This window comes from Dermatophagoides pteronyssinus, unplaced genomic scaffold (assembly GCF_027571235.1).
Source record: "Dermatophagoides pteronyssinus isolate colony J.1.1.1.1 unplaced genomic scaffold, Derpt_VIB-CSIC_2022.12 sq0004, whole genome shotgun sequence".
Classification (NCBI taxonomy): domain Eukaryota; kingdom Metazoa; phylum Arthropoda; class Arachnida; order Sarcoptiformes; family Pyroglyphidae; genus Dermatophagoides; species Dermatophagoides pteronyssinus.
The window spans coordinates 876910-892866 of NW_027461528.1; the positions used below are offsets into that span (position 1 = coordinate 876910).

The 15957-nt window shown below is 28.7% G+C and overlaps 3 protein-coding genes across 4 annotated transcripts; 2 read left to right on the forward strand and 1 right to left on the reverse strand.

Moving 5' to 3' along the window:
- Nucleotides 1-170: 170 nt before the first annotated feature.
- On the forward strand, nucleotides 171-13184 carry LOC113788561 (uncharacterized). Of its 2 annotated transcripts, none has more exons than XM_075819737.1 (5): nucleotides 171-341; nucleotides 11129-11413; nucleotides 11470-11633; nucleotides 11724-12687; nucleotides 12746-13184. In XM_075819737.1, the coding sequence occupies exons 1-5, from the start codon at nucleotides 309-311 to the stop codon at nucleotides 13061-13063; spliced, it is 1764 nt and encodes a 587-aa protein (XP_075675852.1). In that variant the 5' UTR covers nucleotides 171-308; the 3' UTR covers nucleotides 13064-13184. The 2 variants fall into 2 exon arrangements, with proteins under 2 accessions (XP_075675852.1, XP_075675851.1); XM_075819736.1 differs by lacking the exon at nucleotides 171-341 and adding an exon at nucleotides 10006-11032.
- On the forward strand, nucleotides 8264-9819 carry LOC113788565 (adipocyte plasma membrane-associated protein-like). The gene has a single exon (XM_027338027.2). It carries the CDS (start codon nucleotides 8503-8505, stop codon nucleotides 9784-9786), a length of 1284 nt encoding a protein of 427 aa, XP_027193828.2. The 5' UTR covers nucleotides 8264-8502; the 3' UTR covers nucleotides 9787-9819.
- Nucleotides 13064-15579, reverse strand: Abp1 (Actin binding protein 1). Its single transcript, XM_027338021.2, has 4 exons — nucleotides 14817-15579; nucleotides 14574-14742; nucleotides 13556-14501; nucleotides 13064-13476 (listed from the first exon to the last, which is right to left on the reverse strand). The coding sequence occupies exons 1-4, from the start codon at nucleotides 14897-14899 to the stop codon at nucleotides 13241-13243; spliced, it is 1434 nt and encodes a 477-aa protein (XP_027193822.2). The 5' UTR covers nucleotides 14900-15579; the 3' UTR covers nucleotides 13064-13240.
- Between the last annotated feature and the right edge of the window lie 378 nt (nucleotides 15580-15957).

The following is a 15957-nucleotide window of genomic DNA, read 5'->3' on the forward strand; positions in this document are numbered from 1 at the left end:
ATCGATGTGTATGTTGAATCCATGATGATGATGATGATGACAGAATCCATTGAAACATTGAAACTTTTGACACACCGACACAAACAACAAACAAACACGTCATCATCATCATCATATTTTATTTTAAATTATTCGACCGGATTTACAATGAATGTTTTTTTTTTGTTTTTTACACAGCCACACAAATCATGTTGTTTCATCGATAAAGTGATGAATCCAATGATCCAAGAAGAAGAAGAAGAAGAAAATGTAGAAACAGCCACAGCAACATTACATCATCCGCATCATCATCATCATAGTTGTCATGGATGTTTTCTGGAAATGGAGCAAAGCAAAAAAAAGTATGAATTTTTAGTTTTTTTTTAATTTTTAATTTGATTATTCAGATGCATCAGAGGAAAAAAAATATGCAAATTTTTTTTTCGCCTGTCAAAAAATTCATTTTGATTTTTCTTGGTTCAAACAATTACCCCTTTTTTTCACTAATTTTTGTTCATTTGGGTCCAAACAACCTACGCATTTATTTTTTTTTTCATTGAAACATTCATTCTTGTTTCCTGGTACAGAAAAGATTTTAGCTTTAATTTTAGCATCATTAAATGATCATCATCAGAATCATCAAAATCAAATGATGCTACTGTTTTTAAGATTCGATGATGCATCATTATCTTCAGCGAAAAAAAGAAAAAATTCCGGTGTTAATGAATTTTTGAGAAGAATTTTTTTTACAAACATGGTATCCGAATAGATAACACTGAAAGCAGAAAAAGACTAAGTCGGTATTAGGTTTCCTGTTTTTTTTCTTCTGTTTTTACCGTGTATTCATGCAATGTTTGAACGTTGTTTCGTATTAATTACCAAAGAAATTATCTTAGTTAGTTTTTATATTTCTTTGATTCTTTGAATGTTGTTGTTACTGAAGAGATTACATTAGATCAGAATTACACACAGTCTTTTAAGAAGCATAGAAAAAATCATTAAAAAATCGTTTGTTTGTTTGCCATTCACTTAGCCATCATCTACTACATCGAGATATGATTTTACCTTGATTTTACCTTAAATGACGTACCTTATCTTACTTTTAATTAATTTTATGTGTTTAGTTTCTTTTCCAACTAGACTCTTACACCTACAACAACAACAACAACAATCCAAGATACCAGAAAAAGAAAAAAAAAACGATCAAATAAAGAAAATAATCTTATGGCAAAACAGCCAGGACCGGTCATTTTTTTTTCTTTCAAACATTTATCATAAGAATTTTTTTTTGTAAGAATTTTTTATCTGTTATCAAAAACAGCAGCAGCAGCAGCAGCTACCGTAAACAGCAATATCTTGTTTAGTTTATTAATTTTTCAACGATTCTATCATCAACATGGTGTGTTTATTATCATTATTTTTTTTTTTGTTTTTCGATTCTGTTTTCTTCAATGATTTTTTTTTGTTCATTTTTATTTTGACAACATGGACATCATCATCATCATATTGAGTGTTTTCTTTCTTTTGTTTTTGCCAAAATCCGAAAAAGAAAAAAGAAGAAGAAGAGAAAAAATCTCAAAATCAAAAAATAATAATCAAAAGAATGGAAAAATAGGTTTTTTTTTTGTTTTTGGAAAACCATTTTCGTGGATCATAGAATCATAGAATAAGAATAACGAAATGGCCCGAATTCCTATGATGATAAGATGATAAGATTGTTGTTGTTGTTCTGTGTATGGTGTGCTGCAGTGTTAGATAATATTGTTGACCATAGAATTGGGCTAGAAATAATAATTTTTTTCATAATCATTTATCCTCTACACCTGTATCCTGCTGCTGTTTTTCATATTTGGCTTTTGATATTTTGGTTTTTTTTCTGTATGTTTTTCTGGCATTTTTTTTTTTGCTTTGGAAACATTGAAAATGACCTGAATAATTGATAGAATGGGTTTTTTTGGCTGGGTGGGTACTTTGTGTGTTAAATTTTTGATGATATCCCGGTATATACAGTTTTTTTCTTTCCGTTTTTCTGGACTTGTTTTTTTTCTGGATTCATAAATATTGTGATATCGAGTTCGGGTAGAATTTTGGATTAGCTTTAATTTGGTGGTGATTTTTTTTTCTGGCTGTGGTACTAGCGAGGTATAAACTCAAATCCGGATGGAACCAAAATAGCATCTACATACCTGAATAATTATTTTGTCAAATGATCAATGATTTTCTTGATTAAAATTGTCATTGTATTTTTTTTCTTATGAAAACCACACCAAAAAATTATTAAAATTGTTGAATGATTAAACGTGAAGAAAATAATTGATTAATTTGAAGAAAGTAAAGTGAAGTGATTTAAAATATTTAAAAAATATTCTTTACGCGCCAATTATCCAACAAAATTCATCATCATCATCATAATGATAATGATGATGGTCATTATGATCATTATACTAATGATGATGATGATGATGATAATGATAGAATGGATGAGCAGCCAAAATGAAAGGGTAAGAAGAAACTTGAATTTATTGTGAATATTCACATAGTAATAATAATCACTAATAATCACACACACTAAACACACTAAACACACGTAAAATGAATCGTGGTTTAATAATATTGTTGTTGTTGTTGTTGTTTTGTTGTTGTTTTGGGATATAAAATCTGAATGAATCTGGAAAAAAATCTGTTGTTTTCAACAAAAAAAAAAAAAAAAAAAAAAAAACAAGAAACATTGATTTTGGTGTGTTTGTAAATGAGAGAGAGAGAAAGAATCATTCAGTAGTTGTAGTTTGCTGTTGTAGTTTGCTGTTTGTAGATTTTCTCTCTTTCGTATAAAATATTATGCATGGAAAAAACATGATAAGCTTTGATTAATTGACTTGGTTTAATTAGTTATTTTTTTCTTCCTTTGTTGTTGGATTTTCTGTGTTTTTTATTTTCCTATGTGTTTTCAATTTTACTATTTATAATCGTCGTCGTTGGTTGGGTATTATTACCACACACACACACATTTAAATGTTGTTTTCAGGATTTTTATTCGTTGTTTGTTGTTGTTGTTGTCTGTGAATTGAATCGAAAAACTATAATAAAAAACAAACCACAAATATAATACCAAACAATAAAAAACACTTATTCTGTTTTTGGATTCTGTTTGTTTGTTTGTTTGTAGTTGCAGTCTTTACCCATTGATGGTAATTACTATTTTTGTTTCGTTGTTGTTGTTTGCACAACAAAAAACCCAAAATGATTTCATTGATTGGGTTGAAATTATGAAAGAAAAAACAATGGTTTTTTTTCATCTGATGAAACGTGTCGACATTGAAATATGGCCGGAGAAAACTTTGTATCGTAGAATCAATTAATCAATGAATGAATCTGGAATCTTTCCGGCAATGTTTCACCAATTTCTTAGTTGTTTTTTTAACCACAAAAATAAATTGATGATGTGTCGTACACAAGCTAGGTGAAATTTTTTGTTGAATTCAATCACAAACTGGAAAGAAAAAACTGGAAAAAATTATGATGATTTTTATGGCCCTAAAGACAAATTTTGACATTTTTAGACAATTTTTGATTGACAGAAAACAAAAAAATTAAATTATTTTACAGATTGAGAAAATGGTTATATCATTATCGTTGTTGTTGTTGTTGTTTCAGTTGAATGATAACTACTGAATAATTTTTCGTCATTTCGTAGTCGTCGTCGTCATTTTATTCATCCACAGCGTATGGAGCAGAATCCAGAATTTATGTCTGTGTTTCATTTGGAATCGACTGGATCGAAAAGAAGCGAAAAAACGAAAGAATCCACGTTCATGAAACCAAAAAAAAATCTATGACTCTTTTTTTCAGACTAAAACACACATTGAGTGTATTTGGTTCATTTGCTTATTGCTATGAAAAGTCGATAAAAGTCTCATTTTGAATAAATCGTCAAACATATACAGAATCGTCATGCAAAAGAATTTGAACTGCTTTTTCCCCTTTTTTCCAACATACAAACATACATTTTAAATGTCTTGTTTGTTTGAATTCCATTGCCTAATTACTTATTGCATTTTGCTTTCTCATTCCATTCATTCTGTGCTGTCTATCTCAACAACCAATCCAATTCAATCTAAAACAAAATGATTGACCATCACATAACCGTTACAGTAGCAAAATAATAAACTAAACTAAACTTTGAAATTGATTTTCATCTCTTTTCTTCGGTTGTTGTTGTTAACAAATCTGTTGTCCGAATTATGTTGAATGAAATTTGAATTCAATTGCGATTGAATGAATTTTGGTTTAATTAAAGTTTTTTTGTTTGCTTTTTTTCACTATTCACAAATTCATACAAAATGACAAAGTCTTTATCAACAGCAACAACAACAACATTGATTTGTTAAGTTTACATCACAGACAGAGAGGGAGAGAGAGAAAATTCTAGCCATCTAGAATCAGTATCAAATCAATTCAAAACAAAAATTCCTAATTTCTGCATGTATCATCATCATTGATTCAATCAATTGAATGTTGTACTTCGAATGGAATCATTTCGGGTTAAATTATTTAGGATTTTCAGTTTTGTTTATTTCTTCTTCCATTGATTTTGGATTCTTTTTCCAGAAGAAAAGAAAAACCCAAATTTAAATAATAAATTCTGTGATTCTGATCATTTTAAGATGCAAAATTTAAGATTTTTTTCCCTCCGTTAAATTAAGAGGATTTTGTTCTTCAACAGTCAACTGATTGTTCATTAGCTTATTTTTTTCTGAAGAAAATAAAACAAAATTCAATTTCACTGAAAATGAGATTAAAAAATTTTTTTTTTGTTTTTTTTTGAAAATTTTGAAAATTTTATCATTCATAAAAGTGATATCATCATTAGAGTGTTAACATTTGAAAATTAGCCAAACAAGCATAAATAAAATTCGAATCCCATTCACAAACAATGTTCAAACGATAACAGATTTTATGAATTTTTTTTTGATTATTCCTTTTCCTTTTTAATCAAATAATGAAACAATTTATCAAAACACCACCATCATCCTGATGGAAAAAAGCTGAAAATGTTTCAAAATCAAAGATAAGTGAGCAGCAGCGATAATAAATAGAAGAAAAAAAACAATCCATCGATCCAGAAACCAGAAACCAAAAACTTTTTTTTTCTTCTTCTTCTTCCATGACGACAATGATTAATTCATTGACAAACAAAAAAAAAAAGAAATCATAATAATGTCATTGTCGTTTTCATTTGCATATCATAAGCCTTTTATGGTTTTCATATAATCTCTCTCTTTTTTACGATATGATTTCATCGATAATTTCATTTATCAATCCCACAGGAAGAAAAAAACGAATTAATCGATACAATCGATATTCATCGTCGTTTTTTCATCAATCATTTTTTCTCTTGGCCACCATTCATTATCACCAACCGACCAACTGATTATCATCAATTCATTTGTAGAATTTTTCGGTAACAAATTTTTATTTTCCCGCCATGTTCTTGATGGACAAAAATACATTTTCCATATCTATTTTTGCGGGGGAAAAAAATCTTCATCTTTTTTGATGTTAAATTATTGAAAAAGCTTAACAACACCAAAAAATAAGATCCAATTTACTTTTTTCTTCAACTGATGTTATCCTTTTTTGAAAAAAGATTTTGGTTTCTGGCAAAACAAAAAACAAAACAAAACAAGAATTTTGATCCAAGTCAGTTAAAAATTATGATGATGATGACGGCTTTGCTTAGCTTGGATTGTCTTGGATTCTATTGGATTCTATTCAATTTTTTTGTTTTTATTGTTGTTGTTACATCCATGTTCATTTTATTTTATTGGACCAAGTAGCAGTAGTCGCAGTAGTTTGTCTCTGGAGATAAATGATAATAATAATAATAATAATCATCATCATCAACGACAACGACGAAGGGAAAACATCAATTTGGTATGGATCTCTGTATTGCTTAACATTATCGTTATTTTAAGATGAAATGAGATTCATTTACCAAAAAAAAAAAAAAAAAAAACTGAATGAATGAATTGTTTTCGATGATTTTTTCCGAAAGAAAAAACAACTACAGAATTGGAAAGAAAAAGAAAAAACTTTTAGATTTGTGTTTGTGAACTTTTTTTTCGCTTTGTTTTTGTCACTGGCCCCCACACACACACACGCCATATGAAATTTTCAAATATTAAACTTGTAACATTATCAAAGAATATCTTGTCTTTGTATTAAATTGATTGTCTCTCTTATATTCTTTAAAACATAGTTTGACTATTTTAACACTGTTGTGTAACTTGTTTTCCAAATGATGATAATGATGATGATGTTTAAATAACAGAAAGCCTTTAAGGCATACATTCTTTAGCAAATAAAGTCTTCTTCTTTTTGTTTTCTCCAAGTCAAGACAAACATATGTTTTGTGTTTACATTAGCCGATATGTATCAAGAGTTTTTTGTTTTTGTTTCATTGTTTCTGATAATGAACCATCAACGAAAAGAAAACATTGAAACTTATAACAACTCTTTTATCACAGAAACTTTTGTAACAAATATTCTTTTTTTTTCGTTTTAAAACCAGCGAATGGAATTCAAACATTTTGTGTGGCCAAAAATACTAATAATCGTGACATGTATGAATGACACGTTCCACTTGTTTCATCTTCACATTATCAAATGAAACTTTTTGGTTGTTTCAATATTTGATTGAAATTTTGCAACTAAAACTTTATTTAACAACAAAAATACTGATGTGTTTTGGCCAGTAAAAAGGGTCAATTATCAAATCAATCCGAACATTTTTTTCTTTCAGTAATTCATTTTCGAATCAAAAGATCAAAAAAAAACAAGACAAGATGATTATGATGCTTTTAAATGTGTGTGTGTGGGAAACATTATTGATGATGATTCGACAAAAAAGAATTAACCCGGACAATTAGCTAGCAGATAAACACTTAATGCAACATAGAAAACTGATCCATCAATCAATCGATCGATCGATCGTCCATCATGAACCCGATCCAAAATAAAAACTGAAGATTTCAACGAAACGAAAAACCGATTAATATTTGAAAATGTTGATGATGATAATCAACAGAATTAAAAAAAAACTACAAATTAAATTAACAGAATAATGGACAATCGCAATCGATCGATTCATCATGATCAATGATGTTGATCGATGCAAAAAAATCAATCACAATCATCGAATCGATCGATCGATCGATCGAATTGTCTATTTAATCTGATTTAAAAACAATTAATTTCAATTCTTTCAATCATTCAGGATTGGTGTTTTGTTGCTGTTTGTTTGTAAAAAAACAAACAAAATTCTTTTTTTCTCTGTTTCAACAAATCATCGTCAAACATCGATCAAACGAATGGATAACAAAAAAAAAATCTTATCTCAGCTGCTATCATTTATCTCTGGCGGTTATTAGAAGCAAAAAGAGAGAGAGAGAGAGAAAAAAAGCTTTCAAAACGATAGATTCATCATGATTAGATGTAGACAAAAATAATACTACAAAAAAGGGAAACGAAACTTTAAATCTTTATCACAGAAAAAAAAAAAGAAAGAAAGAGAAATCCGAGCGAGAGAGAGAGAGAAAGAAAAAGTTGATTAAAATCGATTACAAATTAGGGTTTTGGATTTCAAGTTTTCGATCCAAATATCAATGTTTTTTTTCCGAAGAAGAAGAAGAAAGCCAAAAAACATCTTTTTTTTTTCTATTACGAATGAAATTTTGTACAACTTTTTTTTCCATCCAAAAAAGAGAAGAAAAGACAAATGTTTTAAACATTAATTTTCGCTTTGCTTTTGTCTTCCAAATACACGTTTATATAATGATGTAATTGCAAAATTGTAAATGTGTTGTGTGATGATAATGATGATTATGGTGGGTTATTTTTTTTTTTTGTTTTTTTGTACATATTTTTTACTGTTAAATTTCAATTTTAAAACACATGAAAAAATCAATGTTTTCAATTTTCAATGACGGAAAACGAACAAAAACAACAACAACAAGTCAAAATGTCTGTATATACTACTGTTGGCTGTTGTTGGTATTTTATCTCTTGCTCTCTCTCTCTCTCTCTCTTTATCCATATTTAATATTGATTTGGGTTTGATTTGATTTTCAATAGTGTGTGAAAAAAAACCCTGACAATCTCTGATTTATACAATCACAAAAAAATCGACAATCAATGAAACAAAAAAGTACCCAGAAATATAAAAAAAGATGAAAAAAAACAAGCTAACTGTAAATTTTGATATATAAAAAAAGAAAACAAATTTGATAATGTTTTGAATATAAGAAAGTAGTGATTCAAATTATTTTTTCATCAAATGACATTGATCGATTGATTGATTGATTGATTGATTTTCATTTTGTATTCGACAAAAATAAATCATCATTATTCAAACATTTATTCATCACTTGTCTCTTTTCAACATATTTGTCATTCCACCAAAACGAGAAAGGGTAACAAGATTCAATACGACGACCAACAACAAAAAATAATTTTCAACTAGTCATGGCATTAAAATGTTTAGCCAAATTTATATTCAAAATAACTGTAATGTTAACAATGTTTATTGCATTTATTATGTTAACACCAGAATCAATAATGTTTGATATTAATACTGAAGCTGTTAATATACCATTACCGGCAACACTTGATGATTATAAATCAACATTAAAAATGAAATATTCATCAATTGTAGCTGAAATACCTGGTCCAGAATCAATTGGTTATAAAAATGGAAAAATGATAACCGGTGCATTGGATGGTTATCTTTATGAATTTGATCTAAATAATCCTGCAAATGTTAAACGTCTGTTTCGTTTAGTTAATGATAAACAATTAGCTGCAAGTAATTATACACGTATTTCAAGACCATTAGGAATGAAATTTGATTCAAAAGGTAATTTATGGATAGTCGAACCTTATTTTGGTATTTATCGTGTTAAAAATGTATTTACATCATCACCCATTATTGATCTTGTATTTGATATTGATCAAACTGGTCAAATTGGTGCTACAAGTATTTTTTTCGATGATATTGCCCTGTATGAAAAATCTACTGGTGGCCATATTCTTTACATAACCGATGTAAGTTCAAAATATACGCTTGAAAATTTTGTTTTCATTTTAGCTGAACCAGATAGAACGGGAAGAATATTACGTTATGATACTGATACCGGTAAATTGGATGTACTTGAAGATGGTCTTATATTTCCAAATGGTATTGAAAGTTTACCCGGTAATAAGAATGGTTTTATTTTTTCCGATATTGGAAATCGTTCTATTCGTAAATGTACATTTGATAATAATAATGGAAAACCTAAAATGATTAATATTATTAGTCATATGGCATCAGAAACGGATAATATTCGTTTAAGTGCAAATGGTCAAACATTTTGGTTAGCAATGTTAAGACCACGATGCGAAACGAATCCAGATTTTTCATCCGATATTATGATGAGATATCCATCGATTCGACGATTTATAATAAGATCACTTCATTTGTTTGGTAAAATATTGGAATTTATTTATCAATTTATACCTTTTGAAAGGCTCGAATATGCAGCTGAACTTTTGAAAACATTTAAAATACATACTATTGTTGAAAAACCAGGATGTTTAATGTTGGAAATCGATCAGAATGGTAAATTTCTTAATAGTTTTATTGATGATAAATGTACGAAAATGACTGAAGTACGTGAAATTTCATCACCAAATTATCCAAATGAACGTATATTGTATTTAGGTTCATTTATTAATAATGCAATGCGAAAGATTATTCTTACTAAATAAATAAATAAAAAAAAAGAAATTGATAAAATTCTCTTTAAATTGTTTAAAATTTTTAAATTTTAAAATTTCATTTAAAAAATAATCTCAAATCAAACTGCTGTCATCTTGTGTCAAAAAACTCAATTAGAAGTAATCAAATAGATTCATAGATGGCAACACAAGTTGAAGAAATTTTTTTTTTGCACATTTCCGATTACAAAAAAAAAAAAAAAACATTCGATTCAATCTTGATTTTACGATAATGTCAATAATAATAATCATTTTAAAAAAGCGAAAGACATCAATGACGTCAATGGTCTCGTGTTAAGATAATTTTGATCTGGTCTGGTAAAACATTCAATCATTAGCTATCGATCAATCAATCAATTTTGTTCAATCAACAAATCTTATCAATAATCATGCAAAGCAAATTACATGACCCGAAAGAATTCTAATGAATGAATGGACATTATTGTCTATTTTATTGTTTGTTTTTTTTTTTTTGTTATATGGATGCCAATTAAATAATGTATATTTTGAACATCAAATGAAATATACGACTTCTGATATTATCGAGTATTGCTCACCATATACGGCTGATATGATGGCTTCCAAACAAAAAAAAAGTGGCAATTATCTAATCGAACATCATAATCATCATCAACAATAACAACAACAACAACAAAAACGACAATAATAATAATAACAACAACACTCATCTTAAGCTATAGTTGCTCGTATCGATAATGTTGATGTTGATGATGCATAGCTTTATGTTGAAACAAACTTGTATACAAAAGGCCAGTATACGAAGCATCATGTCGAACAACAAACAAATAACAAGTGGATAAATTGGATCGACATTTTCGTATGTTGTTTGTTAAAAAAAATTTCCTTTCAATCACCCGATTCATTCGACAAAAAAAATACGATGAGTTCGTTTATTATTTTTGATCCAAAAGATAATCTTATATTCAGTCATTGTGATCAACAATTTCGACAAATTCTACTACAATTTTCCAATGTAAATGGCCAGAAAGATGATATGTTGAATGGTTACGAATCTAATGATGATAACGATAATGATGACGATGATGAAGATAGTGACAATAATGTTCATAATTGGCTTTCAGTTTACCTAACTCCTTATGTTTCAATGTTTCGTGAATGTAATGGCCATAATAATAATGATAATAATGATGATAATGATGTTTGTTGTCAATACCGTTTCGATCAGATACCTGATACTTATGTAGTCCGTAAAAATGTAAACGAATAGTGTATATTTATTATCATCATAAATTGATTATTATTCGTATTATTTACTTTTTGATTTTTTTTTCTTCTTTCATCCCTCAATTAGTATCAAGAGTTTATTTTCATGCATCTAATCTGTCAACACGATCATCAAACAACAATTAAAACAGACCATCATAACGATCATGATGATGATACTACTGATGAACAAACAGAAAATACTCTCATCTTACAATATCAATTTAAAGTTAATGCATTTTGTGCAGCCACCATATTTATGGCGGGTAATGGTTTATATTTGGTGGCTAAAAATCAATCAATTCAACAAACATTATTTTCAATGTTAAATGAATGGAATGAAAATTCATTACAAATTTCATTTATAATCAAGGCAGGTTAATCGAATTTTTAATTTATTCAATTTTGACATTATTAATTATCATATAGAGTATCGAAAAACTATATGTTGGTTATCATATTAATCAACTTTGTCAACGATTAACAAATAAATTGGAAAAAATTTTCAAACTTGATGCAAATGTTCAACATAAAGAAACATTTTCATTTTGTTTCATTCTATATCGTGATAAATTGGTTTATAAATATGAAAGGTAAGTTCGGTTTGGTTTTGTTTGGTTTTGTCGAATGAATGATTATTGTTTTTTAATCTCGTCCCCTCTCCCTCCATTTTAAAAATACAGCAGTACTAGAGTTCGATTAAAACCAAATGATTTATGTATGATAATTTTGCTTGCAAAAACCAGCTCATCTTGTGATAAACAAAACGATACGATTCAAACTTATTCAATTGAATCACAACGTCTAGTATTTCTTCAATCATCATCATCTTTTATACCTGTTCCACATGTGTACAGAAAAATTCTAATCAGTGAAGATCTATATGTAATTTGTTTGAGCGAAATTTCTTCATTGTTAATTATTTCATTACCATCGTTGATCAATTCGGTAACAGGTTATCGAACTACTGTTATTGATTGGCGACAAAATGCAAAACGTTCAATCGATTATCTAATCAAATGTATACGTAGTATGGATCGATATTTGTGTCGAAATTTTGATGAAACATTTCCACGACGACAACATCTTTTTAATATGGATTCATTAGAGAATCTGAATCGTTTAGCTAAACAAGCACATAGCCATAGATCTAGTCAAACCGATCAGTTAATCAAAGAACAAACAGATCGAATATTTTCGGTGTTGTTAGACAATCTTCATCAAACATATGAAAAAGTATTCAAAACATTATATGGACAAATCGATGATTCCAATCAATTGGTTATTGATCGTAAACATCAACTAAGTCAAACTATTTCCAATCAAATTGGCCGAATGAATAATTTTAAAAGCTGTTTGGATTTTATTCGATTAAAATATTCAAGTAATGTAACCTTGTTAAATAATTTACAAGGTTTACAGGTATACAGCAATTTATTGGCATTCATATTGGTCGATCGTATTGATAATCATTTTATTCAAGATCATCGTAACATTATTGAGGCTGATATTCATATTCTTTATAGTCAATTATTACAAGATGCCTATATTCGAGCTATACAACAGAATCAGAATCTAGTTTTTTGGCGACATTATCAATTCTTTTTTGTTTATGCATGTTGGTCCGATTCAATACACTTTCATCAGGTAAGTTTTATTAAGCTGATTGAAAATAATGCCTTACATTTTCATTTTTTAATCTTAGAAATCATCAGAAACATTTAATGCTATAAATATGGTATCAAAAGTTTACCCGAGTAAACCTGATCGAAAATATAGTCAAATATCATCAAATGGATCAATTTTTAGTCTTGAAGAAACTAGTAGTAGTTCGAATAAAAAACTTTCCGAACAATTACCAAACAAATCGATTGATGAATGGTTACAAAATCGCCAAATTAAAAAAGAATTTTTTGCCATTTTTGATTACAATTGTAATCTTAATGATAATTCTACATCAAATGATTGGTTAAAATATTTAACAAACATTATCATCAAGATTGAAGATCATATTCATCAATAATAATAATAAGAAGAAATCATTTAATGTAAATATCAATAATCGATGCAAAAATCGACGGATAAACAAGCAAAAAAGAAAAGAAAAAAATGAAAATAAAAATAAATAAAAAAAATCATAACAGATTCTATGTTGCTGCTTCGGTTGTTGTTGTTGTTATTGTTGGATCTTAGTTGTTTATCAATTGTCCAAAAGTTCAACATAATTGGCTGGAAATAATCCATAGGCACCATTTGGTGATAGTCCTTGCCACCATCCAGCATCAATCTGTTCAATATGTGTAATAATATCATCAGGATCAAAACTAATTTCAGTATCATCAGCTGCTTGATAATCATAAAGTGCTTTTGCACGTAATCCTTGTGAAACTGTTTCTAATTCATCTTTTCTTTTGTTTGATTCATCATCTTCTTCATCTACAAAAAAAAAAACAATTATCATTAAAAAAGGTATTATTTCATTGTATTGATTTTTTTTGTTTTGTTTAACACTTACTTTGTTCTTCTTCAATGTTTTCCAGTTGTCTTGGTTCATTATAATAGCCATATTGCTGTTGTTGTTGTTGATCATCGACTGGATTCGTATGAAACGATTCATCACTTGAAGATTCATCTTCACCACCATCATTGCTATTCTGATTTGATTCAATAACTTTTTCAACAACATCATCCACTTCTTCACTATTAAAAGAGATCGGTTGTTGTTGTTGTTGTTGTTCTTGTGGTTGATGTTGCTGTTCTGGTTCGGTATGTTCAGGTTGCTTTTGCAATAACATCGATTGTACATGATTTACATAATTTGAAGCTGCTGTCGATGATTTTGTTGATTGTGATTGACAATTGAGCTGTTGCTGCTGTTGTATTGCGGATGTAGAAGAATTTTGTTCAAAAAATGCCCGTGCATTACTTATACTGTTTTTAGAAATCAAAGATTTGGCCTCTTCCATACGTTCTTTACGTAATAATTGACTTTGGTTAGTTTTGATTGGCGATTCTTGACCAGTAGTTGTTGTTTGACAATTACGTTGTAATTCGGCTTTCATATCAAAACGATTAGCCGATTGTTTCAATTTTTCTTCTTTTAATCGTTGTTCTTCTTCTTGTTTCTGTTGATTCCAGAATCGTTCACGTTCTTTTAATGATATTTCACGCTGTGCTACTGTTCGTTGATAATTGGTGCCTACCGGTTTTGAATTATCATGATCATCATCATCATGATTATCGTTACCATTTGTAGTCGGATGTATGCTACCACCATTTGTTTGTTTATCGATTCTGATTCTTGAGGCTAATTTATTAACATGCTGCATCAACACTTCTGGTTCGACATCATCTTCATGTCGAGCATTCAATACGATATTAGCATCTTTAAAAAAACTACGAACATCAGCAAAATGATTCATACAGACACCTTTACGTTGTAGCGGTGCACATTCGCCTTGCTGTACAAACAAAAAAACAAACAAATCAATCATTAACCCCTTTTTTTATAAGCTTTTAATTGATAAGATTACCCAATTGATGAGCAAATATCTTCGAATATTTAATGAATCATCTTTAACTTCACAGAATGCATATAAAATTTTACTTTGGCTAAATTCTTCATAAAGTTCTTCAAGACCAGTATCACCTTTTGTGATTAACATTAAATCATTCGATTGTTTTTCATATCCAAATAATGCCCTGTAAATATTGATATTTAAAAAAAAAAATAATTGATTCTATAATATGTACAGAATCATAATAAACAAACAAACCAATTAATTGGACATTTAGCATCCAATACTTCTTTATATGCTTGAACAATTTGATCATGATATTTATAAAAATTGATGGCCATATTTTTTTTTAATCAATGGCCAAAGATTATTTTATTTTAATAATAATGATGATTATTGCTTTTAATTGTAAAACGTGTGCAATAAAAAAATAAGGGGCAACAAATATTGACAAACCAAAAGAAGAAGAAAAAAAAATAACAAGAAAAAAAAAGAGCCACCAATCAATCTACCAGTTTTTCTATGAGTGTTTTTTTTTGTTGTATATAAATCCGTGTGTACGGTATTGAGTTAAATGTCTGCACAACATGAATGCAGACATCACCACACCATTAATATTAAGAGACTTGAAAGCTGAGAGTGAGCATAACAATTTCATTCAATGATGATGATTTGTATATATTGGACGTCCATTTGGAAAGATAGAAAAGAAGAAGAATGTTGTTTTAGGTCTGACTAACCCATAACCCATAACATGCATGGATAATGTCTGTTTGTCTTGTTTTGTTTTTTCCATGATTCATATTCGATCAGAACAATTTTCAATGATCATTATTCACCATATTCTACCATATCCAAAGATCGACGATGGTCATCATCATCATCTTCGTAAACATCGAACAAATTTTTTTTATATCAGGGGTGAATGAATCATCATTCTCGCAGAACAAAACAACCAAACATCTATCCCTGCTAATCTCATAGTTCATTACGCCCAAATCTATTTTTTTTTTGGGCGTGTATTTAGACGTGCAATATAGTTGTTATTCAAAAAAAAAGAAAAGATTCAAAATTCAAACAAAAAAAAAATGCGCGCGTTTCTTTTGTTTTATCCATATGGATAAATCTTTCATGTTGAAATCCATAACCAGAAAGAAATACGAAGAAAAGCAAAGAAATATATTGATGCGCCATTTCAAAGTTTTGCAACAAAAAAAAAAATATTGCGCCTAGCAAAAAAAAAAAAAAAAAAAAAAAATGGTTGTTGTAGGGTGCGACGCCCAATTATGAACAGCCGGCAATTGGTAAATGTAAAATGATAATATCCAAAATGGTACATGTACAAAATGGGATTAAAAAGGCGCCATCAATTTTGTGTATAGCGTCGGTTGGAATATGC

What these genes read in the sequence shown, in the direction of transcription:
- LOC113788565 (XM_027338027.2), top strand. Translation starts at nt 8,503, where the DNA reads ATGGCATTAAAATGTTTAGCCAAATTTATATTCAAAATAACTGTAATG.
- LOC113788561 (XM_075819736.1), top strand. Translation starts at nt 10,697, where the DNA reads ATGAGTTCGTTTATTATTTTTGATCCAAAAGATAATCTTATATTCAGT. An exon ending in AAATTTCATTTATAATCAAG is followed by an intron (nt 11,414 to 11,469) that starts GCAGGTTAATCG and finishes ATTATCATATAG; the next exon opens with AGTATCGAAAAACTATATGT. An exon ending in ATTCAATACACTTTCATCAG is followed by an intron (nt 12,688 to 12,745) that starts GTAAGTTTTATT and finishes TTTTAATCTTAG; the next exon opens with AAATCATCAGAAACATTTAA.
- Abp1 (XM_027338021.2), bottom strand. Translation starts at nt 14,899, where the DNA reads ATGGCCATCAATTTTTATAAATATCATGATCAAATTGTTCAAGCATAT. An exon ending in GATATTTGCTCATCAATTGG is followed by an intron (nt 14,502 to 14,573) that starts GTAATCTTATCA and finishes TTGTTTGTACAG; the next exon opens with CAAGGCGAATGTGCACCGCT. An exon ending in AAACATTGAAGAAGAACAAA is followed by an intron (nt 13,477 to 13,555) that starts GTAAGTGTTAAA and finishes TTTTTTTTGTAG; the next exon opens with ATGAAGAAGATGATGAATCA.